This window comes from Scleropages formosus, chromosome 19, assembly GCF_900964775.1.
Source record: "Scleropages formosus chromosome 19, fSclFor1.1, whole genome shotgun sequence".
NCBI lineage: Eukaryota > Metazoa > Chordata > Actinopteri > Osteoglossiformes > Osteoglossidae > Scleropages > Scleropages formosus.
Window position 1 is genome coordinate 1214290 of NC_041824.1, and position 27574 is coordinate 1241863.

General features: G+C 46.2%; 1 protein-coding gene and 1 long non-coding RNA gene across 7 annotated transcripts; one reads left to right on the plus strand and one right to left on the minus strand.

The window, feature by feature from the left end:
* The first annotated feature begins 3050 nt into the window (after positions 1-3050).
* LOC114909083 (uncharacterized) lies at positions 3051-27308 on the plus strand. The gene is made up of 7 exons (XR_003797143.1): positions 3051-3117; positions 3854-3975; positions 9928-9992; positions 25633-25691; positions 25917-26000; positions 26892-26965; positions 27255-27308. It is a non-coding gene; the product is annotated as an uncharacterized LOC114909083 (long non-coding RNA).
* Positions 6034-23651, minus strand: LOC108927744 (polyhomeotic-like protein 3). Of its 6 annotated transcripts, XM_029246207.1 has the most exons (15): positions 23496-23651; positions 23295-23409; positions 19351-19492; positions 19020-19118; positions 18085-18174; positions 17711-17785; positions 16933-17088; positions 14396-14612; positions 13448-14259; positions 11152-11637; positions 10775-10898; positions 10444-10546; positions 8465-8603; positions 8124-8376; positions 6034-7977 (listed from the first exon to the last, which is right to left on the minus strand). In XM_029246207.1, exons 3-15 carry the CDS (start codon positions 19459-19461, stop codon positions 7823-7825), a joined length of 2820 nt encoding a protein of 939 aa, XP_029102040.1. In that variant the 5' UTR covers positions 19462-19492; positions 23295-23409; positions 23496-23651; the 3' UTR covers positions 6034-7822. The 6 variants fall into 6 exon arrangements, with proteins under 6 accessions (XP_029102040.1, XP_029102039.1, XP_029102041.1 ...); XM_029246206.1 differs by having other exon boundaries at positions 23295-23651; XM_029246208.1 differs by lacking the exon at positions 17711-17785 and having other exon boundaries at positions 23295-23650.
* Positions 27309-27574: the final 266 nt, after the last annotated feature.

Consider the following 27574-nt stretch of genomic DNA (forward strand, 5'->3'; position numbering starts at 1 on the left):
AGTATTGAATGTGTTGCCATGTGTGTTGAATAAGTGTGTCTTTATTTATTACGTTTTAGATGAAAATCCAGACATGTCCAAAGCGTTCGTAAACTGTTTCTCGTAACAGTATGTCTATACGTTGTGTTTTAAGTATACAATCAAGTTTTTTTCAAACACACTATGTTGATTTAGATTTGGCTGTTAATACAGAAATTCAGATAATTGCAAAGTGTTCACAATTTTTTTTCTTACAACTGTACAGTGAAATTGTGATTGCAGCATTATGTGCTTGACCTGAGCGCCGGAATTTAACCAAGTATGGTAGGAGCGTGTAGCGGTGGTTAGAGGATGGGATTTTACACGTGAGGACACTAATGTAACGAGTATACAGTATAAAAGGCTAAATTCCTGAGCAGGACCATATTTATGGACATTTTTGCTGTGTGTTTGTACAGAATGTTCTAAGTTTCTCAAATTCTCAGTACCAGTTAAACTGAGGGTTAAAAGCTTTTTCAAGCCTTAAATCATCTTAAATTATTTGTATTTAAAATGTCATTCTAGAGCAGTGCTTTCCATGTTTGTATACACACACACACACACATTTTCAGAACCGCTCATCCCATACGGGGTCGCAGGGAACCGGAGCCCACCCGGCAACACAGGGCGTAAGGCCGGAGGGGGAGGGGACACACCCAGGACAGGACGCCAGTCCGTCGCAAGGCACTCCAAGCGGGACTTGAACCCCAGACCCACTGGAGAGCAGGACCGCGGTCCAACCCACTGCACCACCACACCCCCTGGATGTTTGTATACACAAAATATAATTTTTACCTTGCAAAAGACAAAATATTCAGATCTGTGAGTTTCTTTAACATCCATTCCCCATTTTTATAAACGATATTCAACCCGTTACTGACCTCAGTGTAATAAATAGGTAGAGCTGTTTTTTTGTACATTTGAGCGTCAGGGGCATATTTCACTTTAGACAATTTTTTGCCCACTTGACCGTTCTGGTTTGATGGTGCTTTGAAGCACAGTGGAACGGGCCTCTAGGAGAGGGAATTCTACTTTTCTCTCTCACGTTGGACTGCGACACTCAGGCCTTCTGATCAGTCCCTCTGCTGAAAAAGTGTCCAAATTTGTTCTGATTATTAGGGAGCCACAGTCACGGAATCGTTGTTCTTTTCTGTTCGACCAGTACATCCGTAAGGCCTTGCCCTAGTGACACTGACAGTGTCTTTCTGGGATGGTGGAGGTGCAGGAGGGCTCAGTAAACTGTCCCCCTCTACTTACATCCCCTTAGGCTCCCACTTATTGCATCACATATATATATATCTATATATATGTGTGTATATATATATATATATATATATATAGAGAGAGAGAGAGAGAGAGAGTTGTATTTAGGAACTCCATGCGTTCCACCCATTCAGGATTACTTCAGGACCAGCTACTGTTCACTGTCTTGGATTGATTCATTGATGTATCTTCTATAAGCCTCATTTGCTAAATACAATTTATAGTGTAATTTCTTCATTTACATTATATCTTGTTATTTGCTACTGCTTTTTTCTGTCCTGTCTTTTCTGTCTTTTATCAGGACCCTGCACTAGCACAGGAGCCACTGCCAACCCTGGGTGCTTGGTGTACTTCACTGCTGGACGCCATCAGCATTATGAGGAATAAGGAGACCTGCTACCTTGGGCAATGAATTATAGCCTATATAGACTGCAGCTAAGTCTTGATGTCTTCACTGCTGTTTTTTTGTTAGACATATTCACACAGGTTCTCTGTCTCCACAGAAGAATGCACTGGAAGGCTGGACCGCTACTGCTGCTTGGACCCCAGAGGTTTGTTTCTCCTCGTCAGTTGTGTTCGGAGTTTTTCTTTTCCTCTCCACTGTTGCCAGCCGTCTTACTCCATTGTCATTTATTTACACGTATGTGTGATATATTCAATTAGAATATGAAAAACACGTAAGTGACTTGATATAGCTAAACCTTGATTAGCGCACTCACCTTGCTCAGAGCTCTGTGACACTTTAGTGAGAAGAAAGCTTTATAGCAATAAATTGAATTTAATTGATTTTGTCTGTATGTTAAATTTGAAGGGGGATGCGGTGGCGCAGTGGGTTGGACCGGGTCCTGCTCTCCGGTAGGTCTGGGGTTCGAGTCCCACTTGGGGTGCCTTGCGACGGACTGGCGTCCCGTCCTGGGTGTGCCCCCTCCGGCCTTACGCCCTGTGTTGCCGGGTTGGGCTCCGGTTCCCCGCGACCCCGTATGGGATAAGCGGTTTAGGAAATGTGTGTGTGTGTGTGTGTGTGTGTGTGTGTTAAATTTGAAAGTATGCTAAGCTAAACCATTATTCACTGTTCGTTGAACCATTTAGATAAAGTGAGGCTGCACTTACATGATTTTACTTTGTGTGTCTGTTTGCATGTTTATAATGAGAGTTTTGGCCAGATCTGTGAGTATGGTTGTGTTCAGCGCTTCTCTTTCTCGAGTCCTTCTCCCATAACTCTACGGACACCAGGGTTGGTCGTCGTTACACTGCACACGACTTTTGAAGAGGGCCTGAAAGAGGTAAACATGAGTGTATGAATCAAACTGAAGTGGTTGCACAGACTTAGAATGAAATAATTTGCATAATTAGTTCAAAACCAGATTCTGGTCATGTTAACTGTTCAAAGAGTAAAGTGCCTTTGCAAAGCTTTGGGGATGTCTGTTTACTGGTAATGAACATTTCTTTGTTTTAAATATCATCATGATGCACACACAAGAGAGAATTTTAACTATTACTAGTTATTCAATTATTGTTACTCCCTTCCCGAAGTGCGGTGTTGATTTGGGACTGGATGCAGCGGGACAGTAATCGTGTGTTTCTCTACATTTTGTGTGTTTGTTTGTTTTGTAGTTTCTACACGTTTGGTGCTCGTCTGTTTGTGACAAAAACGAGCAGCCCGCCAAGCAGCGCGCGCCTCCGCTTGTCGCTCTCGCGCTCGGCGCCCAGGCTGACGAAGGACAGAGTGGTGAACACGAGCGCCACGGCTGGAAAACCCCGGATGGAGGCGACGGTGACGAGTGCGAGGGAAGTGTGCACGTGCACTGCGAGCGGCGGGGCGCGTTTCACTCTGAGGTAAAAAAAAAACTCTTCCTGTTCGCATACAAAATACTGTAAATTAATTATTCCGAAAGCGTCACTGCTATTTATTTTACATAAGTCAGTGTTACAAATATTTGAAATACGAGTTGAGTAGCCCACATCATCATGTGTGTGCGTGAAACCATCATGAAAAAAGCTACTTTTACTTGTACTGTACAAAAAACTTGTGCCGTGTTTCTTTGTAAACACGTTTCTTAAGTGCGGAAGATGTACTGTGTGTGTAAGGGCAACAGCGAGTAGCGCTGCTGTCTCGCACGCCTGCCTGGGTGGTGCGAGTGGACGTGGGTTCGATCCCCAGTCTGTGTGGAGTTCATGTTTCCTCCTGTGCTCTGGTTTCCTCCCACAGTCCAAAGACATGCTGTTCAGTTTCACCCATAGTGTGTGAGTGACACAGAGAGAGAGAGTGTGTGTGTGTGTTCCACTGATGTATAATGGATGAGTGACCCAGTTTGTATCTAGCAGTGTAAGTGTAAGGTGTGTGGGCTCATAATAGTACATAGAGTTCGTTGGAAGTTGCTTTGGAGAAAAGTGTCTGATCAATAAATAAATGTAAAAGAGTAATGCGGTCGGTAACTATAAGAAGTGTACAGTAGTGACCTGGCAAAGGACCAGCCCTTAACACAAGTGAGCGACTCACCGTGAAATAAGCACTTCGCAGTTATTCGCATATGCGCAATATATGATGTTTATACAGTGTGTGTTGTTGTAGCATCTCCCTGGCAAGGTGAGGATGTGACTGAGAGCCAGGCAGTGCTGGAGCGCTGTGGTGTGGAGGAGATGACACAGTCCGCCTAGAAGCCGCGGGCACCCAGCTCGTCCATCTTCTTCCAGGTGTGTATACAACCCCGATTCTAAAAAAGCTGGGACGCTGTGTAAAATGTAAATAAAAATAGAATGCAATGATTTGCAAATCTCATAAACCCATATGTTATTCACAATAGAACATAGAAAACATATCAAATGTTTAAACTGAGGAAATGTACCATTTTAAGAAAAAAATAAGGTAAATTTGAATTTGATGGCCGCAACACGTCTCAAAAATGTTGGGATGGGGGCAACAAAAGGCTGGAAAAGTAAGTGTTACTAAAAAGAAACAGCTGGAGGAACATTTTGCAACTAATTAGGTTAATTGGCAACAGGTCAGTAACATGATTAGGTATAAAACATGTATTTCAGAGAGGCAGAGTCTTTCAGAATTAAAGATGGGCAGAGATTCACAAATCTGTATCTACAAATTGTGGAACAATTTCAGAATAATGTTCCTCAACGTAAAATTGTGAAGACTTTGAATATCTCATGATCTACAGTACATAATATCATCAAAAGATTCAGAGAATCTGGAGAAATGTCTGTGCGCAAGGGACAAGGGCGAAAATCGATATTGGATGCCCATGATCTTTGGGCCCTCAGGCGGCACTGCATTAAAACAGGCATGATTCTGTAACTGAAATCACTGCATGGGCTCAGAAACACCTCCAGAAATCATTGTCTGTGAACACAGTTTGCCGTGCCATCCACAAATGCAGGTTAAAGCTCTATCATGCGAAGAAGTCGTCATATGTGAACATGATCCTGAAATGCCACCGTCTTCTCTGGGCCAAAGCTCATTTAAAATGGACTGAGGCAAAGTGGAAAACTGTTCTGTCATCAGATGAATCAAAATTTGAAATTCTTTTTGGAAACCATGGACACCGCGTTCTCTGCACTAAAGAGGAGAGGGACCATCCGGCTTGTTATCAGGGCTCAGTTCAAAAGCCTGCATCTCTGATGGTATGGGGGTGCATTAGTGCCTATGGAATGGGCAGCTTTCACATCTGGAAAGGCACCATCAATGCTGAAAGGTATATACAGGTTTTAGAGCAACATATGCTTCCATCCGGACGACGTCTCCTTCAGGGCAGGCCTTGCATATTTCAGCAAGACAATGTTAAACAGCATACTGCATCTATTGGAACAGCATGGCTTTGTAGTAGAAGATTCTGGGTGCTGAACTAGCCTGCCTACAGTCCAGACCTGTCACCAATTGAAAACATTTGGCGCATCATGAAACGAAAAATACGACAAAGACAACGCAGGACTCTTGAGCAGCTAAAATCCTGCATCAGACACGAATGGGACAACAATCCTCTCCGAAAACTCCAGAAACTGATCTCCTCAGTTTCCAGACGTATACGGACTGTTGTTAAAAGAAGAGGAGGGGATGTTACACAGTGGTAAACATGGCCCCGTCCCAACTTTTTTTTGAGACGTGTTGCTGACATCAAATTCAAAATTACCTTATTTTTTCCTTAAAATGGTACATTTCCCTAGTTTAAACATTTGATATGTTTTCTATGTTCTGTTGTGAATAAAATATGGGTTTATGAGATTTGCAAATCATTGCATTCTGTTTTTATTTACATTTTACACAGTATCCCAACTTTTTTGGAATTGGGGTTGTATTGTACTTACAGGCGAGCACCCAGTCGCTGGTGCTCATAGCGATGATGATGCCCACCCAGCTGATACAGCTGAGTATAAAAGCAGTGAAGGGCACGCAGCTGTTTGCCATGGGACGGGTCATGGGGAGGGAGGGTTATGAATGAAAGCAATGAAGTCAGAAAAATGTGGAAGGAAACCATAAGCTGGAGGGTGTAAAGTAGTAAAGATGTACCAGCGCTCGCGCTTATGGGAAACGCACTGATAGAGACAGAACAAAAATGGGAGACAGTAAGCAGTAGCGGCTCCTCCAAGTAATCCCGTTTGGCTGGAAGGCATGGAGTTCCCAAAAAAACAGAGGAGAAGCACGACGAGCTTTTAACCTTATGTCACTGCACATATGTTACAATTGGTGATTTTCACAAACTTTAAGAAACTGAGGTAAAATCGGAGCTCTTATAGCACGCAGTATATGCATTTGTTGGTTTCATTGAATGTATTTTATTGCACATATTTCAGTTTTGAATGTGAGGCTACCTGTACTTTATGCTACAACCAATAGCTTAAGTTACAAAAATAAATAGGAAGACCACAAAGTCAACTGAATTTGAGAACAAAAAGTTAGAGATGCAAGCATGACACATATCCTGCTGCTACTATGCCTTTAAAAAAAGATCTGTCACCTACTTTTACACTCAATGGTCTTCTTGGCTCAGTATTAGAGTGCATCTAAATTTGGAATACCTTTTATTTTCTTTAAGTGCGTTTCAAATTAAATGTATGCCAACATATGTAAATACAGAATGTGTAAGTCTACCCTGACAGTAGAAAGCAAAAAAAAATAAAACAAATAAAATGTGATTCTAGCAATAACAAAGCAGGTAGACAGGAATCATGAAGATGGCCCACCTGGACTGCACTGAAATACCACATTTACCTGTACTGCAGCCACTGAGTGTGTACAAGAGCATGTCTCGCAGAAGCGCCAACATGTCTCACAGTGTACAGAAAGGAACAAAATGACACTGCTTTTATTACAGAATGTGAGCAAAAAACAGTTACAAAATACATCATATGAAATGCTATATTTTTAGTAGGTTTAATTGTGCATATTCAAACCCTGCTCTAAACAGAGGGGCTGTGGAACGGACTGAAAGGGGAAGAAATCTGTGTATGAAGGCATCTGAACCAGTGCTTTACTACTAGCATTTACTACTTAGTCGGTTATGAAAAAAATACAGTAGTTTCATTTTTGTCTGTAAATCCACTTGAATTCCAGCTTAGTGAAATAATTTCTTTAAAGCAAAGACAACACTTATACAAATACTGCTCCCAAAATAACTTAATATAAAATACTTATCTATAATCATTTTCACTGTTGAACACTTTTTAAGATGTCTACTTCCACATACTTTTAAATACACATTATAGAAAAATATATGAAAAGGGACCAGCAAACCATACGTTCATTTGTCATCCCTACAAAAACCTCCTCTTAAAATAGAAGGAAAGTCCCCTCTTTCTGAGCCTTTCAGTATGAAACTTAACGTCAAACTGAAGACAGATTGAGTGTCCCAAGAATGTTTTCTTAACACAAAAGAGCATAAAATATAATTTTTTTTTGTTTTTGATTTTATAAATACTCTATCTGTAAATGGTTAATTTGTGTTCGTAATGTTTATATGCAGCATCCCTGTGGTGCAAAAACTCTTTTAAACATCTGCATGGAATTACTGTCAAGAAAATGGTGTCATGCTTCTATGAAGTGCTACAAAAGTCCTTACACTTGGTAAAGTTTGATCTGGAGTATACCAGGCAGTCTGGTGGCCTCAGAGAACCCAGTAACTGGGCATTCCAGTTCACTACTTTGAAATATTTTACATAAATGTTTCACAGGGCTGTCTCTGAATGACAATATGTCATGATCATGAATGTCACTGTTCATACTATCATCAGTTTTACTGAACTTTGAATCAGTGGTTAGAATAAGCATCTGGGGGGGGGGAAATGAGGAGAACTCCCTTGCTTTCCTTGAACACCTGGAGGTAGAGTCCTGTAGATATGAAGAGGTGACGACTGGCAGGACTGAGGTTGTTGGAGCGCATGTTTTCAATGCTCTTCCACAAAGCTGGTCAAGATGTAAACTAGGGAAACGCAGGGGCTTATGGTTTCAGACAGGTCCTTATGGTTTCAGACAGGTCCTATAGATGGAGGGAGGTACCTGGGGGTGTGGCAGATGCAGTGAGGCAGGACACATTAGCTAGGGTGCCTTTAGGGCACTGATGCGTGCATGGATCTTCAGTGCTGGGCCCAGCTTCAGCTTCATAGCACCCACCAGATGGTCTTCTGTAAGCAGCAGCAGAGCCTGTCCATCAATCTCCTGTAAGCGGAACTCCTCAGCAATGCTTTGGCACCCTGCAGGTGGGACATGGAAACATAGGAGGCTTAACCACAAACCGCACGCAGTGACAGTTTTCAAGATCAGAGAAGGTGAGATAACTGACACTACCATTACAAATCCATTACAGAATAGAACAGGTGCATTTCTGACATTGGTCTACCTGGCATGGCATGTATAAAGGCCCAAACTTGATCAACAGTCCACAGGCTTGGGTTGGGTGGAGGTGGCAGTGCACTTTTTGGGGTCCAGCTCGAGACCGCTTTTGCCCTGTCCCTCAACTGCTGGTCTTGTTCTGTCTGACGACGCAGCCTTGTCTTCATGGGAACAGGGGGCTCATTCCCCTCCTCCCCCTTTGGAAACTGCTTGCTGTCACTGCTCAGGGTGCCAGTGCTGCTGTATCGGGCTGATGCTCGCTGAGAGAAACACTCTAAGATTATTTATTTTGTTTTCATTTGTAAATTTACAAAAGACTCAAGAGGCTTCTGCATCTATATGACTGACCTGCCTGAGGAAGCGGTCTGCTTGGTTCATCTCTGCTGTGCTGGGCATTTGACCACGCTTCTGTTCAGCTCGCTGTGCCCAGCGGGACATTTTGCTGGCTTTCAGACCAGTGATGCGCTTGGAGTAGGCTACGTTAAACCTGTCATATTGGTGAAAGTAGGTGAAGGAAGGAGAGCAAGACCACAAGACAGATTATAAATTGGCATACAACACATTTGGGATTTGAAACAGCGCTAGTAGAAAGGATCTGAGTGGTTTAGAGAACCAAGTGTTTCAGAATAATCATGGAAAGAGAGAAAATATTGCTTGAAATTTTGTCCTAATTACACATGGCTGGGCAGTCCTGGTGCTCATAAGCTGCAAACTGTACTTGATATTGTTCCAAATTAAATAATAATCATAGAATCTTGATTGGGATTTTGACTGAATTGACCGCACTGAACGGAATATGACACCTGAGAACCATCTATAATTTTTTATTCATTCTTCCATTCTGAGCCAAGATAAATTTTAGATAACCATTATATATTATTGCTAATATTATATGTTCAATGTTTGTGTGAAATTAGAATAGGGCAAAGTGAACCGCAAACACAACTGAGACCGGAAGTTTGTTTGTACATCCAACATCATTTTTACCATTAATTCAGAGTCAATAGAAGGATAGTTATACTAACATGTCTTGATTTATTTGACATTGAGGTTCTGTAAAAAAACCCACAAGAATCCAAATTAAATAAATTTAAAAAAAAAAAAAAAAAAAAATCACAAGAGACATTTTTGAAACTTTCAAAGTTACTGAATTTTTTTTTAAGAATCTACGATTTCCACAGCCACCTAATCAATCCCAGTGGTTGACTGATCCATCCCATATGCGTGTCCAATATTTGTTAGCTTCTGGACACTTTCAGCTTTATTTTGTAGACAATCAAAAGGTTAATACTACAGATGACAAGATTTATTTACAGGGGAGTGCACACTTGCACAAACAAAGTCACACACAAAACCCATTCAGACCTGCTGATAAGAAACGGTGGTTTTAGATGTTGGAACACACACACACAAATATATATATACACACACAATCACTCAAAAGGATTTCAGTTTCACGCCTAAGTGTAGCATTCTGCTGTGTATTCTGGTCCAATTCCAGTTAATGTTAGAACACATAAATACCAATGTGGAAAAAAAATGCCACAAGCGTCGTTTAAAATTTTAGCGACAGCATGCCTCAAAAGGAGGTTCATCCACAGCCCAGTTTGCACATTTTTGTTTTCATTTTCTTCTCATGTTCAGCTGCTTATTTACGTTTAATCAATCTGACAAATGATAAACATTGTCAGCCCAAACCTTTGGGTTGCACTGGTTTAAAAAAAAAAAAAAAAAAAAAGAATGACTTGCTTATGCTGGTTTGTTGTTTGCCCATTAAGGTTTGGTTTTGAGCAAACTTCCTGTCTCTACAGACAGCTTCCACCAACAGTCTCCAGCAACACTGCACGGCTGTACCTTTCTTTGACCATCAGCATCAGTAAGTGTTTTTTTTTTTTTTCTTAAAAAGAAAAAAAAGCATATACCACTGAATGTTTCCAGCCACCCCCATTATTCTTTTTCAAGTGACTTCTTGAGTGTTTGTTCCAAAACTCTACGCAACCCTTTGTAAATCAACTATCTTCTCTTTCTTTGATGTTCACCTGGTGGCTCTGTGAATCATAACTTTGGACATCTGGTTCCTTGTGAGAAATCTGATTCGGTGTGTCATGCTATTGGATGAAATGGCTTCCAGGTACAGAGGCAAAGCACACAATGAAAGTGGAGGGAGGAAAGGGATAGAAGGGAGTGTTTTGATGAAAACATCCTGATATATCATGTGAGCAAATGTTAGCTACAATCAGCACTGTGTAGCAGCCATATGTTACATGTTGATGGATGTGAGATGCATTGTGGGTGCTGACCCCTTGGGGCTTGGGCACAGGACTCACCCCCTGGCACACTGTAGAGAACAGAATCGCTGAGAACGGAGGAAGGTATGGGCACTGCCCCTCTTTCCACAGAACTCACACAGAACATCCTCCTCCAGAGAATCTTTTCATGTGCAGGAAAAAGGAACAACATGATTACAATATTCACTTCATTGCACTGCATTTAGTCAGTCTGTGCGGTATCCACGTTTACCACAGAAAGGAGGTCTTAAAAGGCCCACTGAGAAAAGCAGCCAGTGCAACGGTTTGCAGCGGAGTCAAAGGATACAGAAATTCTGCAAGTTTCCAAAGACATCATGAAAAGGAATGGAGACGTGTGCACAGCACTCACCCTCTGCAACCATGTCATCGCTGTCCGAGACCTCTGACCGGTCCAGCTCAACGGAAGGGTTGGCAGTTCCGTTGGGCAGTGCCTCCTCTGACTGATGCTCCACCATCAGAGAAGAGCGGCCCACCTTGGACACAAAATGTACCACTGCATAATATGCACCCACCACCCCTTCCCTCCCAAAAAAGAGCAAAAGACCAAAGTTATATAGTGGTTCAGGTAATGCTCCTATGAAAAGCAAACTGCATAGTTCACCCTCTGCAGACAGGTATTTTCCCTCTCTAACAGATGTACCTGTACATGCTTGCAACAAATCGCTGCCCAATGTGTTAAGTAGCACCAGAGGAGCCAAAATTAAACAACACTAAAAACAGACGTACCGGGAAAGGCTCTAGCCCCTCTTGGATGACAAAGCCCTCTACCAAATGGGTGAGGATTTGGGGTCTGACGATTGCCTGGGAAGACTCCCTTCCAGAAACCCCAGGGTGGCTGGCCGTGGGAGACTGATTTCTGCATCTGATCAGAGCATCCTGGACCTGGAGCTGGGGCTGGAGGCTGTCAGAGAATGGGGCATCCCTGGGGGATTCCGTGATGGAGCTGCTGTCATCTGGGGTCACGTGAGGTAGGCTGGATGCATCTGGAGGCCAGGATGGAGGAGGAGGAGGAGACCGAGAGGAGGCACTACCTGTGCAGCTTGCCAATAGGCTGAATGTGTCCTTGCAGGGTCCCTCTGGCCCTGAGGTTGGTGGTGGTGATGCAGTAGTTGAATCTCCTGCTTTTGTTGGAGGGTCCGGCTGCCTTTCCTCCAGCTGCTCCTCTGTATGCATCCCCACCGACACGTAAACCTCCTGGGATTCCTGCGTCTCCTAAAAACGACAGCATATTGAGTTATAAGAGGGACCAGCTTATAGTTACATTCCAACAGAAATTAACTGCTTGTGTCCTGGCAGTCAAGACAAGGTTGGGAATTCATGTCCCATTAGGTCAATGATTCTCAGCCTGAATTTTATTAGAAAAGTACTGAATATATAGCATTGTGAAAATGTGATTATCATTAATGCCAATGGTAAATGTTTTTATGTATTCCTCAGCTTACAGATATAACACCCATTTGTATACTGAAATGTCACCAAACCCCATTAGAATGAACATAATTAATTCAATATTTTACATTAGTTATCGTCACACAACATACCGTGGCAGTTTCCCGTCATTAATTACGCTTGAATTTTATTATTATTCGTACTGTACAGATGTGTACCTGCGTCCGTTCGGCTTTTTCTGATTTACTACATACAGTACGCTTAAACACTCGCAACCACAACATACATACATGCATATATATGAGTGTTTATCTAATAATTTAATCTTTAATGAAAAACAAAACAGAAAAGTGTGATTCCACATGGATTTGATCCCTACTCGCTGTGTAGAGTTTGCATTTTCTGTGTAGTTACACGGGGTGCCCCACAAAGACATGTATTTCCCACGACCTTGTGACACTGAATTGCTCATTGTGTGTGTGTGTGTGTATGTATACTGTCATTTGGTCTCCCAATATCTAGTTTTACACATAATTATGATTGCAATTGTTACATACACATTTATTTGTATAGGACACACTTTTCTACAAAGTGACATAGAACTCAGAACAAAGAAGCGCATTTCATAGGCAAATATGAGAAACAGATGCACAATTCTCAGACTACAGTCAATTGATGTAATACCACTTTACATATACTACATGAATAAGTAAGTGCATAGAGATGGGTAAAGAGTACTGATGTTAAAATTGTACCCACTCAAGAGCCTCTTGAGAGACATCATAGCTGAACGTCTTGGGTAGGGTGTAAAATCTATGAATTAGGTCAAGTTACAGTTAGGGTTAGCTGCTCTAGGCCAGCTCAAAGGAAAATATATGTTTCTAATCACTGCAATTCAAGAAAAGGTTCAGAGCAATTTAAAAAAGCAACCATGTTACAATTGTTATTCACTCTAATATATTATATTACTTTTTTTTCCTTTCTCCTTATGATACTAGGCATCGCTTAGGTAACTATGGGCTAAAACTGCAATAGCGATGGAACAAACTGGAATTTTCCCCATAAGAAATAATGGTATTTTTAATTTCATTACATAGTTTTTTGATATTTGGCCTATTTTCAGGGAGAATAAGTGCATTTAAATGGTAGCACAGCGAGTAGCGCTGCTGTCTCACAGCGCCTGGGTGGTGCAAGAGGACAGGAGTTCAATCCCTGCTCAGTCTGTGTGGAGTTTGCATGTTCTCCCCGTGTCTGTGTGGGTTTCCTCCCACAGTCCAAAGACATGCTGTTGAGGTTCCCCCATTGTGTGTGTGTGTGTGTGTGTGTGTGTGTGTGTGTGTGTGTTCCACTGATGTATGGATGAGTGACCCATTGTAAGTAGTGTATCTAGCAGTGTAAGTTACTCTGGTGAATAAGGTGTGTGGGCTGATAACACTACACAGAGTTCACTGGAAGTAGCTTTGGAGAAAAACATCTGCAAAATAAATAAATGTAAATAAAAGTGCAAGATGGTAGTTTATCGTTCTGTTATTTCAACATTTCCACTACAAAGAACTTATATTTGCTCTCACATGTTATGATTCATATGTAACACAAGAGCACGTGAGCGAGTTCCAGCGCTGAACCTACTTACCGAAAGGTCCACAGCACTGGCCGGGGGAGACGACGGTCTAGGAGACGGGCTTTTCACCTTGGCCGGTGGGTGGATCTCGTCCTCCTGGTCTTTCGATTCCAGCATTCGCTTTCTGGGCAGCATTTCAGACTCTTGAACCAGGGCCCTCAACAACTGCAGTGCTTTTAAGGTAGATGAAGGGCTTGGAGCAGGTTGTGATGAAGGTGGAGCAAGTGGAGGACTGGATGGAGGTGCAAGCAAAGTGGTTGTCACAGTCGCCTGGGACACTTGAGGTGTCGATGGGGAGTCAATGGGCTTAGATGGAGAAGACTCTTGGGGACGGTGGGGGAGAAGGGGAGGCGGTGCCTTCTTGGCAGAGCAGTGAGGGGAAAGCTGGGCAGAGCCCAGTGGAGCAGCCTTCAGTGTGGGAAGCTGCCACTGGATGGGAGCAGTTGACGGTGTGACCACAGTGGTTGGCGACATGTCAGTAGGAGAACGCATGGTTTTCATGTGCAACTCCATAATGGCCTCCGTCTGTGAAGGCTGAGACATGGAAAACAAGGCTGCAGATGAGGTGGTAAGAGCGCTTTGCTGGGACTGGACCGACGATGGCGTGGTTATCGTGGGTGATGCGGGGTGCACAGGTTCCCCACTGGTCAGGCACACCTGGGTGGTGGGCAAAGTCTTCTGTGCAGCAGCCTGAAGGGAGACCTTGGGTCTGTGGATTCTTACAGGCCTTGGAATGATAAGTGGGTTGTGACCCCCCTTGTGGATGGATTTACACTGCAACATGTGCTTGATGAGTCCGTGGCTCTGAACCGAGGAGTAAAGAGCTGAAAAAACACAACCCAATCATACGTTACAGAGCATGAGCACATTCTTGGAGGGTCCTGCTGACTTACTTCCTTTATCTGGCATGGGCGAAGCTCTATAAATGAGTACGGCGATCGGTTGTAAGGCGGGGCTTACTTGGTGCCGGGGCGATGGGGAGCTGGTGTGCAGACTGCATGCGGGTAACCGCAGTGTCATGTGACTCGCCACCAGGCCGCTCCCCCATCTTTCCTGCTTTCGGAGGACCTTCTGGTTGCTGAGCAAACATGGTAGCATGAGGGAGGGTCAAGGGATGAGATGGGTGCGTACGTCTAAGAGGCAGGCCCTGGGGGGTCCGTAAGGCCAGCGTCTGGACCTGGGAGGAAGACCAAGTGTTCTATAAATTTATGTCATGACAGGAACGACAAAAAGCTGCACGCTGTAAAATGACCAAGAGTTTCCCTTGAATCACCACGGTAAAACAGAGGCAGTGAACTGCAGGAGATCCTATGAGTCATAGGAAAAAATGTCAATTTAATCAACAGTATGAATTTTTAAACTCACCGGTTTAATTGAGACCGACACAGATTAATGTACGAAATTCAAGGACAACACTTATCCACCCATGACATCAATGAGCAGGTGCTGGATCCTGTTTCTTTAACTACTATATATTTTTTAAGCCACACCTAAGCTGTATAACATTATGCACTTGCTGCTATTTGCACTTTTCTGGAGTAACTCCTTCATTTGTTTGTGTTATTCACAGTAAATCCTGTGAGTGAAATTTTGCCCCCTTTACCATCCTGCCCACATCAGATGGCATCAGCGCACCTGTGTGGGGGTGGACTAAACAGCGGGTCGGTCGGGCGGAGGAGCGCCGTGGCTGACTATACGCTGTTGACGCACGAGATGATAGAAGAGAGTGGACAACAGCAGAGAGAGCGAGCGAGCCAGAGAGGGCATGGCGGAAGTTGATGCTCCTCAAAAAGACAGCCGTGTCCTGGCGCCCGGCGGCTCACGTTACAGTCGCTCTGCCACTTGTGGCGTCCCGTCCCTTATCACAGCAAGCTTTGCTATTTCTATCGCTCATTGAAGGGGGTTTGCAGATGAGCGAGTTTCTCAGAAATGCTCTTTGATGTGGTCCACAGCAGCGTATCCTCCACAAGGTTCTCATGTATCGCTCATGCATGTACAGTCGCCGAGCTTGCATCCATCCTGCAGCAGAGAGACACACAAGTCCAACGCACACCACGCATGCACAGCAAGACAAAAGCGGTCACACCGAAGGCAGGGCCTTCTTGCTGCTACTTGCAGGACAAATCTAAGGCGAACGTCTTCGTGTGGCTGCTGTGGACACACAGGGGACGCCGCCTGCCCGCATTCCACGTCTTCTACGTTGTACGGCAGAGGCCTGCGGCTGCACAACAAATCATTCCCACGGCTTACACTACCACACCTGCCAACTGTCAGATGCTTCTAGAAATAAACACACTGCTGCCCAGAGCCCTCGGTGTTACTGCAAACTGTGTCTCTGTGTGAAAGTGCAGGAAAGTGTCACTGAGCACTGGTCACCCAGGTGTGTTCCCATGTGGTCATCACAGAGCAGCAGTCAAGTTACTGGGGCGGCGTTTGCGCATCCTTTAACGAGGTATTTCGCTGTAAACTCTGCAAAAGTTCTCCAGCTCTATGAAACAAATAGCTTTAAGCAGTGCGTTTCAATACCGAATTCATGAAGTGTACACCTGATCTTTGGCAACTTATGACTGCACTCAGGATGCTGCTCAACACAGTCATTTTCCAAAGTAAATTTTATATAGTTACTTACGTACAATAAGATGTTTTTTTTTTTTTTTTTTTTTTTGCATCAACCATTAATACAGACATAAAAGAGTTAACATTCTGCAATAACCAAAGACCTATTTTAATCCAGCCACCGGTCATAAGCCGAGAAAAGTTCTCTTGCGGCCACGGTGAAACTTCACAGAGGGTTTCGTGCGTCTCTGGCCCGGCAGCAGTTGAACGAGCGGCGTAGCTGAGAACGCTTCAGTTTCAATTTGAGTGCTAGAAGATGGCGCCGTCGCAGGACAGCTAGCGCTGCGGAACACGACAAGCGAGGCGACTGCACAATGTGCTGCACGAAAGTGATGAAACAGCACGAAAAGGCTAAAAACCTTTCATCAGACGTTCGATTGTGTTTGTTCTGCTCACGCTTTTCTCCAGGGACATGCAGTCCCAGACCAAGGTATGCAGCAGGGTCATTTCTACTGCAGCGATTCATGGTAAATACCTTGCTTACGGCTACTGCAGCAGGAGACGGGACTCGAACCTGCATCCTTCAGCTGTAAGGCAGTAGCTCTAACCAGTGCAATACCTGCTGCCCCAGATCTTCACCGCAAACAGACCGTGTGAGATGTGGTCAGCTGCAAGGATGGAGGACCCAGCAGCATGTCCCTGACCTCTTCCCTCCTAATGCTCTCAGCCTGACTGGACGTTCAAAGCTTCTGACATTATTTACATACTAAGTGGGCTCACCTGGAACAAAGCGTGGACATGATTTGCTAGTCAAACACTTGGACTCGCTGTGCAAAGCCTTCAGCCAATGACCCTTCTGTGCTCTATTCCCTCAGCTGGCAGAAGAGGTCAAAGGCCTGTGGGTGGGGTGAGGTGGGTGGGTACTAAAGGTGACTCCTTACCATCTTGGCATGGAGGTACACCTGGGCCTGGCTGGTGAGCGAGCTGTTCCCCAGCAGCAGAGCACTGCGAGATATCGGGCCCACGGCTGTCGCTGAGCTCGAGTGTTTGGCGTGGCCACCCCTCTGGGTGACTACTGGAGGTGGGGGCAACAGAATCTGGTTGAAGGGACAGGGCGAGACACGTGAGAGGGAAGGGACGCACGGCAAGTCATAGCTAAAGACGAGGCGAGGATCTGCGGGGAAAAAGAGGAGAGGTGAGAAAAGCACTGAGCGGCAGGAGACAGCTGGACAGCAGACAGTTGGACAGCGGTGACCTTCGACCTGTGGCACCTGCACGAGCGCATTAAGAAAAGAAAAAAGAAGGAAGCAAAGAAAAACAGAGTGGGAAACGTTCCACTGCGCTCTGTCTCTCCTGAAGCCACAGCTCTTGAGCCCCTCCCAACCCCAACACCTGCAGCTCTGTGGTTTATTAGGCTGCTGTGCACAAACACACACAGCGAGTGACTCGCATCGGTAACAACATTCACGCTGCAGCTCTGCTTCCAGCAGCGACTCCTCTGCTCTCCGGAGCTTTTTCATACCTCCTTCTTCTTCTTTTTCTTGTTTTCTACACGCACGCACAAAAACGCCGCTGACCCCAAGTGCGTTCAACACGCTGGGTTCCCGCACGCATGTGCTGGGTTACACTGTAAAAAGTGCACAGTTGTGGCGCTGCTGGCTTCCGCGGCTCGGAAACGCGCGCGCCGACGACGACGAGAATTCGGAGAAATTCGCTCACCTTGAGATCTTCCATGGCGGAGCCTTGAGCGCGGAGGTCCTTGCACCGAATGAGATCCAGACGCCTGCTAATGTGCTGCAGAGTTATTACCGTCACGTTAGCAGAGAGAGCGAGGGGGCGAGGGAGGGAGGGAGGTGAGATGTGTGTGTGTGTGTGCGTGTGTGTGAGAGAGAGAGAGAAAGAGAGAGAGAGAGAGAGACTAAAATAATCAGCACTGTTTGCACACAAAGACACAGAGAACGGAAGAGACGTGCGGAGAAAACCTGAAGGCCGACCGGGAGAGCAGCGCCGAGAGGGACGATGAGGTGCGAAGAGGCGCAAGTGGGTTACTTTCATTAGCGTCGCATTAGTGTTACGACAAGGCGGATACTTACGGACGCCGGGGGCCGGCTGCTCCGCGGGGGGGCACTGCCATTGGCTGAGGAGAACAGCGGCGGGGGCTGCTTGCTTTGTGGCAGTGTGGCCTGAGACAGTGAGACGCACGCACACACACACGTCAAAGTGAACTTCGAAGCAAAAAAGACATTCGCAAAACATGCACATGCAACCACAAGAGACACACATCAGTGCTACAGTAAGACACGAAATGTGCCCACACACACACACCAGTAAAAGTAAACAAGGACAGGTGCCACTAGCTTCCTGTGGCTAGCGGTGTTCTTTCATGTCCACGCTGGTATATATATATATACACACACACACACACACACACACACACACACTGCTGCTGCCCCTCATTTCTTTAAGCACTTTCAGAACACACACACACGACCGACCGCACACACTGCAACTCCAAGCTGTGACCCAAAGAAGAGTGTGAGGACGTGCGAGATGCTGCAGAGGGACCAGGGGTGTCGGGCAAACACACATAAAGCATTCAGAGTAAAAGCTTATTTTGAAATGTTGTGCCTTGAAAGTAAAAGAAAAAAAAAAGAAAAAACAAAACGAGGAGGAAGTGCCGTCTCGTGTCTCACATTTGGACAGTGGGGCCTGCAGCTGCGAAGCCCCTCGTTTACGGAGCGGGGAGAAAACGGGCGAGGGGTCGCCGAGGTGCGGGGCGGCGTAGCCCAGCGGGAGACGTACGGCGAGTGTTAGCGGACGGCGGTGCGGTGGAGGGAAAAACAGCTGAGAGCCGAGAGCCCGTGACGGTCAGAGTCTCCCTTTCGCTCGTCAGCAGCCCTCGAGGAAGCTGCGAGCAGAGACATTTAAGGGCCGCTGACCTCGTGGTGTGTTTTGGAGCAGGACGAGGTGTGTGTGTGCGCACGTGTGTTGGAGCGGGACACGTACAGGTGACCACGGGGGCCCCCACCTGAGGGCGGCTCACTCGCTGCCGCTGCCGGCCTGCATGCGCCTCTTGGCGGCTCTGCGCACACGCGCCTCGCAGGGGCTGCGCCGCCTGCGGGGCCACCTGCGAAGGACAGAGACGTGCTGAGACGTCGCCTCGGCGACAAGGACGCCGCGACACTGAGTGCGCTGCGTGGTCCCAGCAGCCCCCATCGCAGCCACGGGCCCTCATGAGAGCGAGGGTCAGCGAGGGTCAGCTGAGCTCCGCCCCTCCGGCACACGTGAGCAACGCGAGACGAGGACGCCGTCCAGCACACCTACGTGTCCAGCGGGAGCCCTGACCCACTTCGGTTTACCTGCACGACCTGCTTTTCGCCGGGGAGGCTGCAGGACGGGGTCCGAGCCGTCGGAGTGGGCGTGGGGGTGGGGGTGCTTGGAGGGGAGGGGGCAGCGCTCTCTCTCTCCATCTCCCGTCCTCCTGCGCGACTCTCCACAGTCCTGAGAAAGATGGTGAGCAGAGACATGGACCCTCTTCCGTTCTAGGAGGAGCTGCTGCATTTCTCACACACACACACACACACACACACACACACACACACACACACACACACACACACGCAAGCCATGTGCACTGACACAGCAACTGGACACAGCTATCGCTTCAGTGTTTACTACTACTATTCTTTGTTTAACGTGGTAACTTACAGTGCAACACCATCAACTTTACACTGATCTATCCATTTATAAAACTGGGCATTTTGTAACACTAAGAACACACACCTTGACTAAGGGTCCCGTCGTGTGATTCGACCTGTGAACTTTCATACCGCAAGGTCGCCGGCCGAAGCGACGCACTCCCTGCTCAAGACTTTCGGAGCGTCCAGTGGATCGGTGCCATATTTGCATATTTCATATCGCAGCATAACGGTATCACGCAGACAAGGACAAGACGCAAACGGAACGTCCTTGGCATTTCGGACACAGGAAGTGCTCCATCTGGCACACGCGGGATTTGCCGCAGCTGTCCCATCAATCTTACACTATCGCCTTCGTGTCCGCAGACGTGCAACAACCGCTGCTCCCCCTGCTGTACGATGACAGCGAGTCGCCAAATTCCATTGACAGGGCTGCTTCAAAGTATGTGAACCCCATGACAGTCAGTGTTTCTCAGGTGACCAATTCCAAGTGTTACTTTAGAGGAAACTGTGTGTGTAGTGGAAACACACAACTAGCGTAAAGGTGTAAAAACTCAGTAAGTGAAGTGTCACTGGTTAAGCCAAGTAGGTAAATAGAGCCAGGTGTGTAAACCATTGTCATTTATTCATTTCCTGAGTGTATTTTAATACTTTATAGAAGGATAATGACCATCCCTGTAGGGTTTACCTACTTTCAAGCACCACAGTGTATTGTTATTATTCTCCGTTAGTATTAAAATGAATCAGGCATTAAATCAGTGACAAGGGAATTGGTTTTCTCCAGGTGCTCTGGTTTCCTCCCACACTCCAAACGTGTGTTTTGAAGCGAATGGATAATGCTTAAAAATTGCCCATCATGTGTATGTGAGAGACAGTGTGTTTCACTGATGTGTACGAGTGACTCACTGCAAGTGTGGTATCTAGTAGTGTAAATCACCTCGCTTGGAGCAAGAACAGCGTCTTTTACCCTAAACGAGTAAAAATAATTGGTACGGGGTCACTATAGCACCTTCTCCTCTGCACAACCGACGGGAACATTGACAACAAGTAGCCAATCAAACTGTGATCAGTGACAACAGAGCCACGTGGACCTGCAGCACCTGCGTGCTCTCGTACCCTGAGCCGCTGGGGTGGGGGTGGGGCACTGATGTCAAATCAAATTACTTAGCTAGAGGTTTGCAGCGATGAACAATGATGCTGTTTAATGACCTCGTTATTTCCGACACCGAGTTAAACACGTGGTAAAAGTGCACATGACAGACATGTTCTTTTTCTCTCTGCCGCCGGAATCGAACCCGCAACTTGTGGATGCTTTCAAAGAATGAGGGAGGTGAGAACCGATGCCGCAGTTACAGTTAAAATGTCCGAAGCACGGGCAGAGAGGAAGAGAGAGAGAAAAAGCGGGTGGTTGGTTTCCACACCTGGACTTCTGCCAAAAAATGACCCAAGTTCAGCGGTCGCAGTAAAATAAGAGTAAAACCAGAGTAAAACTGCTGTTCCTTCCCTTCTCACTGACTTCCGTTTCATTTCGCGCTTCTTCCCGACAACAGGCCGCTCGCTCAGCAGGGTAATTTTTACTGCACCAGTCCAAGGTAAGCGCTCCGCTCCGCTCAAGGATACAAGAGCAGCAGGGGCCAGCTGGAAGGGACTTGACTCACGTTCGTGTCCTTGGACAAGGAGCTACGCAAAGAGCTCCTCGTTCGACGTTGTCCGACGTTCTCGCCTGTTTAGCCCAGATGGACACATGGACTGAAGTAACTTTGCACTGGAAATACACTGTGACTTACACAAGCTCCACATTTCTTTCTTTCTCTCTCTCTCACACACACACACACACACACACACACACACACAGATTTTAACTACAGTGATTATTTCAGCCTCAAGGACTCCAGGGCACCGAGTGAGTGGGAGTCGAACCCACAACTTGTACGTTTCAAGGTCGAGTTGCGAGCAGCAGTGTGATCTGACCACATTTCGCCTCTCCAACAGTAACAGTGACAGAAAGTGTAGAAGAAACGAATAGGGACCCGAAATCGACTTAATGCTGAAAACAGTTTGAGTGCCGTGCGTGTTACTGCGTCGCTAATTACTATGGTGAACATGGTATTGCGAGTGTAAAGGAGCAACAAAGAGTCTCTTTCTTAGTTTGAGGCTCCTCATCAGCACCTCCAAGGCCACAGCAGCATCTTGGGGGGAGTGACTGTATTTAAATGCTTAAAACTAAACCCCAACCCCCACACACACACACAACACCCATTTTAATATAGTAAAATAACCCAGTAAAAGTCCATGTCCACTTTATACAGATGTCCTGAAATATCAAGTGTGAAATGTACTTAAATACACTGTGTGTGTGTGTGTGTGTGTGTGTTCGTTCCCCTTGTCCTCCTCTCAGCGCTGCGCTTCCCAGATATTACCATGATTCACTAGTGTAAAGTACCTGACTTCTGTAGTGAAAGCCACAGAGTGCAGGTGACACAAAGTATTAGTTAAGTGACACTGTGTTTACTCTGTTTACACTGCAGGATCTGCTGAAATGATGCCTATACTGTGGAAACTTCTGGGCTGTTCTGTTCATTCCCCTTGATGAGCAGTGTAAAGGGGTCCGTGAGAGGCGCCCTACACCGTTTTTACCCAAACAGGTACAGGAACTCTGGTACAGGAACTGGAAAGGACACTTTAACCCTTTAATGTCACACAGTTATTGGGCACCGACACAAGTGTGTCAATCGTTTGTTCTTTTAACTCGATCACTCGTTTGTGCTACAAGTGTCGAAACTCATTCATTGCAATTCCATCGAATCTCGAGGAGCTCAGATGTGAAAATGAACCGCAAAACACATAAATGTGAGTGAAAAGGGTGACGTTTCAAACTGCAAAAATCAAGTGTGAGAGCGCGAGACATATATATATAAGGACGAATTATCGTTTTCATAAAACCCGTCAAAATTAATTACGGTCATCGCGCGCATATTATATTACATATAAAATATATATATATATACACACACACACACGATATTCAATTCACACGTAACTGATATTTAATATAAAGTGATTTTATTACTGCACATCGAGTGTTTCAGTTACAATCCACTGGGACACGAATATTAACTGTAATAATAAAATAATAAAGTGCGAGTAATTCCGACAAATGTCACACCCCTCTGTGTGTGTGTGTGTGTGTGTGTGTGTGTGTGTGTGTGTGTGTGTGTGTGTGTGTGTGTGTGAGCTGCTCACGCAGCAGGCTGTGGAAGTGGGCGTGTGAGCTTCAGAAACACATCCATCATTCATGATCATGATCATGTCCACAGCCATACCATACCTCAACAAGCCATTTACCATGGTATATTTCGTCCGACCACATTTTCACCACATGATGAAGAACACAGTTCGGCTTAAACACACCTGGCCGATCTCGCGTACACGCGTGAAAGGGAAACGTGTCCGCGAGCAGCCCTTAACGCATACATATACTCTGTATATAAACACAGGCGCGCGCGCGCGTACACGCAGCCGACATTTCCACACTAGCGCGCGTGCGCGCGACGCGGCCTGTCCGCGATCACGCAGTGAATTTGCCCGCAGCTAATGCGCGTTACCTGTCCGCGCGGCGTCACCGTGGGACGGAAGTCATGTCCAGGTGTCCCTGTGGAAGCAGCGGGAGCGCGGGGCCAAGAGTCCCGTCCCGTCCCGTCCCGTCGCGTCCGCGCGCGCCTAAAATGGAGACAAGCGCACACGAGCTCGAGAGAGGAGCAGGAGCGCGTACAGCACCACGCTCCGCGCGGAAGGACCTCACACACAGGCGCGCGCAGACGTTCGCGTGCAGCGGCTCGTTCACCGCGGGGCCGAACGCTGGAGCGGCACCTCCTGCAGATTGGCGCGCGAAGGCAGTAAAAGGCGTTTTCTCCGCACGCGCTTGATCGCGAACTCGCGAGCGTCGCCTGCTGGAACCTTCCAGCCTGCTGCTGCCATGGACCACGTGGCAGAAGCGCGCGCTCGCGCGTGTGCGTGTATGTGTATGTGTCGCCTTGAGCGAAGCACTGTACGCCGTGGGTCCCTTAGTGGGAAAAACGCCACAGGATCTGCGATGTTCTCGTACTTTCTGCAGATTCTGTAGATTGTACAGAAATCCCGGGAGGAACCAGTGAGGCTCACGTCAACATTCAAAGTCACTTACTTAGGTCACATGTCCTGTCCCTTGGAGCAGCAGCTGGACATTTGGCCCTGTCTTCATCCCTCATATTCCTTCGCGATGGAACGACCTTCCCCTGTCACTCAGAACTGCTGAAAGTCTGTCTACGTTCAAGAAGGGTCTGGAAACTCACCTTTTCCGGACCCACTTCGCCCAAGATCTCTCCAGCTTGTGTATGGTGTAAATGTTCATTTATGAGTATCCCCAGATAAGCCTTTACTCCGCCACTAGTCCGGCACTGTATGTAAATGTTTGTGTACCTTTAAAACGTGTATATTTGTAGAAAGGTGAGCAGGATTCATCTGTCGTGCATTTTATGCACCTACTCGATCGATGAACATCGGTTTACTTAACAGTCATATGTCTGCAACTATGTCTCTTTCTCCTCATGTAATGTACACATTGTATTTCTCTTTGATGTACATCGCTTTGGAGAAAAGCTTCTGATAATTTAATACACGTATATACATACGTGGCCTATATATACATACATACTATATACGTACGTGACACAGACACGCACGTTTCTTTCTATAAACATACGCACATACATGTGTGTACGCAGTCCGTAGGAGGCAAAGTGTATGTGGAGACAGGCAGCTGTTCCTAATAAAGTGGCCAGTAAGTGTGTATGCTGTGTATCACCATGGACACTTTTTCAAGGTTGTAACAAAAGCACTGAACATACAGTCTCTCAAGTGAATAAGGATTTTTTTTTTCATAACTGGGGCTCAGAAAAATGTACTGAATTTATTAATTGAGGCCAGGTGTGTTTTGGGCCTTTTAGAGGCGAAAGTCACTTTGGACTTACAAACAAATGGAGTTACGAACAGAATTCGGCACACGTTGTGCTCACAAGTTGAGAAGCCCGTGTAACCGTTCATGTTGCTGAAGCAACACTTTTTAAAAACAAAAAACAACAACAACAACAAAAAAAACAAGAACAACTACAACTCCCAGGCTGGTTGGTGCCCCTAAACGGATTAATAATCCCATTAGTGCTGCAGGTCTTCGGTCTCCATGAGTCGTGAGAGCGAAGTGAAGAAATAAAAGTGTCTCCTAACCCAGCAACAGCGGTACGGTTTGCGGACAAATAAAGGCACGTTCGTGAAAAAGGGGCAAAGATGCCGAAGGGCCGCGCGGCGAATCCCAAACCTGGGGAGGAGAGCGCAAGAGCAGCTTGGGAGCGCAGGAGGGTGGAAGGCAAGAGCAGGAAGGACGCGGTCCCACGATCCTCACAATCCCCACGATCTCCACGCTGTCCATCCTGTCCACGCTGCGCTGACAGCTGGCTTGGCGGGAAGATGCGCCCCGGTGACGGTGACACTCGGAAGGACACGAGATCCAAGCCCATTATTAAAAAGGCTTCTTCGGAAACGCGCAGGATCAAGGAGGAGGTGGTGCAGGAGAGTGAGAGGTAAACGGTGCGGAGAAGGAGGAGGTGGAACCACATGCGACCCTCATGGAACCAGCGTGGCTTCTGCAGCCATCAGCAATAAGAAGGAATGAAGAGAATTAAATAAAAGTTCGAAGAGCTTCTTCACTTGAGCTGAGCGAGTTTGTCACGTGTCGTTTAAAGACACCTTTATTTAGAATGTCACAAAGTGGAAATGAGTTGAAATGTTAGCGTACCAACATTGTAACTGGCCTTTGACCAAAGCCTCACTTGAGTCGTTGCTGTTATTATTGTTATTGTCGCCGCTTTTGTCACAGATTTGCTTTGTCTCGGTTTTTGCACCTTGCAGCAATAAGGCGTTTACAGTAATTGCCCCAAATCCAAAGAGGAGACGCGAAATACAGAGAAGTGAGTCATGTGATTCCACACCTTTCATTCCTACTTTGTATCGAGTGGAGGCTCCTGCGCTGATCTCGCATTGCTTTTGTTTTCTTTTCCTCACCCTGTATTTTCTCCAGCTGTTTATTCTCTTTAGCTCAGTGTAACGTTGCCAATTTAGTTCGCATATCCTTTCCTGGGGGGGATGTGTGTGTGGTGGGGGGGTCATCGCATTACTGTTCCTACTCTTCCCAGAGGCGGCAGCGGAGCTGGCAGCCCTGGAGGACCTGAGGCTGAGCCGGGCCATGGCCCGCGTGTCCATAACGCCCAGCGCTGTGGGTGAGTCCACGCGCTGATCCGCTGACCTACTGACCCACTGACCCGCTCCCGTATAAAACGACGGTAACAGCCTGCTTGGGCGGGGCTGAGCCCCGCTGTACAGCACAACACGGCGATCGCACACCGCGACCACACGCGGCGAATGCATCGGTCACGTGACCGTGGAATGATGAGCTTTGCGGTACTGGACGTGTCCACTAGGGGGCGAACACGTTTCCACTGTGTTCCCTCGTGCCTTTGGCAGCGAATACTGTGTATCCTTCCTACCGTCCGCTCTCGGTAACTGCTTGTGCGATGCAGGGCCGCGGTGGTACGGAGCCTATGCTGGAAGCACCGTGCACGAGGCAGGTACACCCTGGACGGGACGGCTGTCCGTCACAGGACAATGGCAGTCGCACATAAGGTTGATACGGGCGACTGTGTCACAAATTTCAAGAGAAACTGAGCTAGATGCAACCCCAGGTCGGTCCCTGCAACCCAGCACTTGTGGCACAGTGAAGCCTCATTTCAGGAAGGTCTGTACTGTAAAATACTGTTGTGTTCATGTTCTGGCAGAATATATTACAGAATTGTTATATAAAGTCATCGCCCTATAAACCACACACACACACACACACACATTTTCAGAACCGCTTGTCCCATACAGGGTCGCAGGGAACCGGAGCCTACCCGGGAACACAGGGCGTAAGGCCAGAGGGGGAGGGGATACACCCAGGACGGGACGCCAGTCCGCCGCAAGGCGCCCCAAGCGGGACTTGAACCCCAGACCCACCAGAAAGCAGGACCCAGTCCAACCCCCTGCGCCACTGCACCCCCTCCTATAAACCACATTCACCAACAAATTATCAACCAGTAAATGGACAAAATGTTTCACTGGTTTTGTCCTTTCAGGAGGATGTTTGACCTTAGAGGAAGTTCGGAAGAGACAGCAGCAAGAGATGAAAGTGAGCAAAAGTAAAAGACAGGTATGATAACAAAATTTGAAAATTGCTGGACAGGACCCTTGTCACTGATCTGGCATTTTGCATTTTGCTCTTAACTTTCACTTACAAAATTATTCATTTTAGGATTTTTTTTTTCCACAAAACAGCATCATTATAATCTCTGTTAACAATTAACTTTTATGTGATGTAACTAACCAATGATTTATACTGCTTTATTAAATACACTTAATATTAAGGAGAAAAGTGAAATAAGGACCTTCAGTATTAACAGCTGTACTATATTGTTTTAATTTGTCTTTTTTTTTTTTAGAGGAAAAGATACTTGATGCCTCTTCAATGAAACGTTGTCCAGCAGCTGAGAATTTTTTAGGTTGTGAATATTTTTTTGTAAAGATGCATCATTTCTAAGATGACCTTGCTTTTAATTACACAATGTACTTGTAATTTTCTGACATGACATGTGCACTCCAGCAGCAATCAGCACGGTGCTACATGTGCAGACCATACTGAGAAATGCTAAATAAAAATGCTAAATTCTGTCTTTAAAAGTGTGAAACACTGTAAAAACTTTTTTTTTCCTATTAAAACATTGTGTACAGCATTGGTATCACTGTTAACACTTAACTTTCC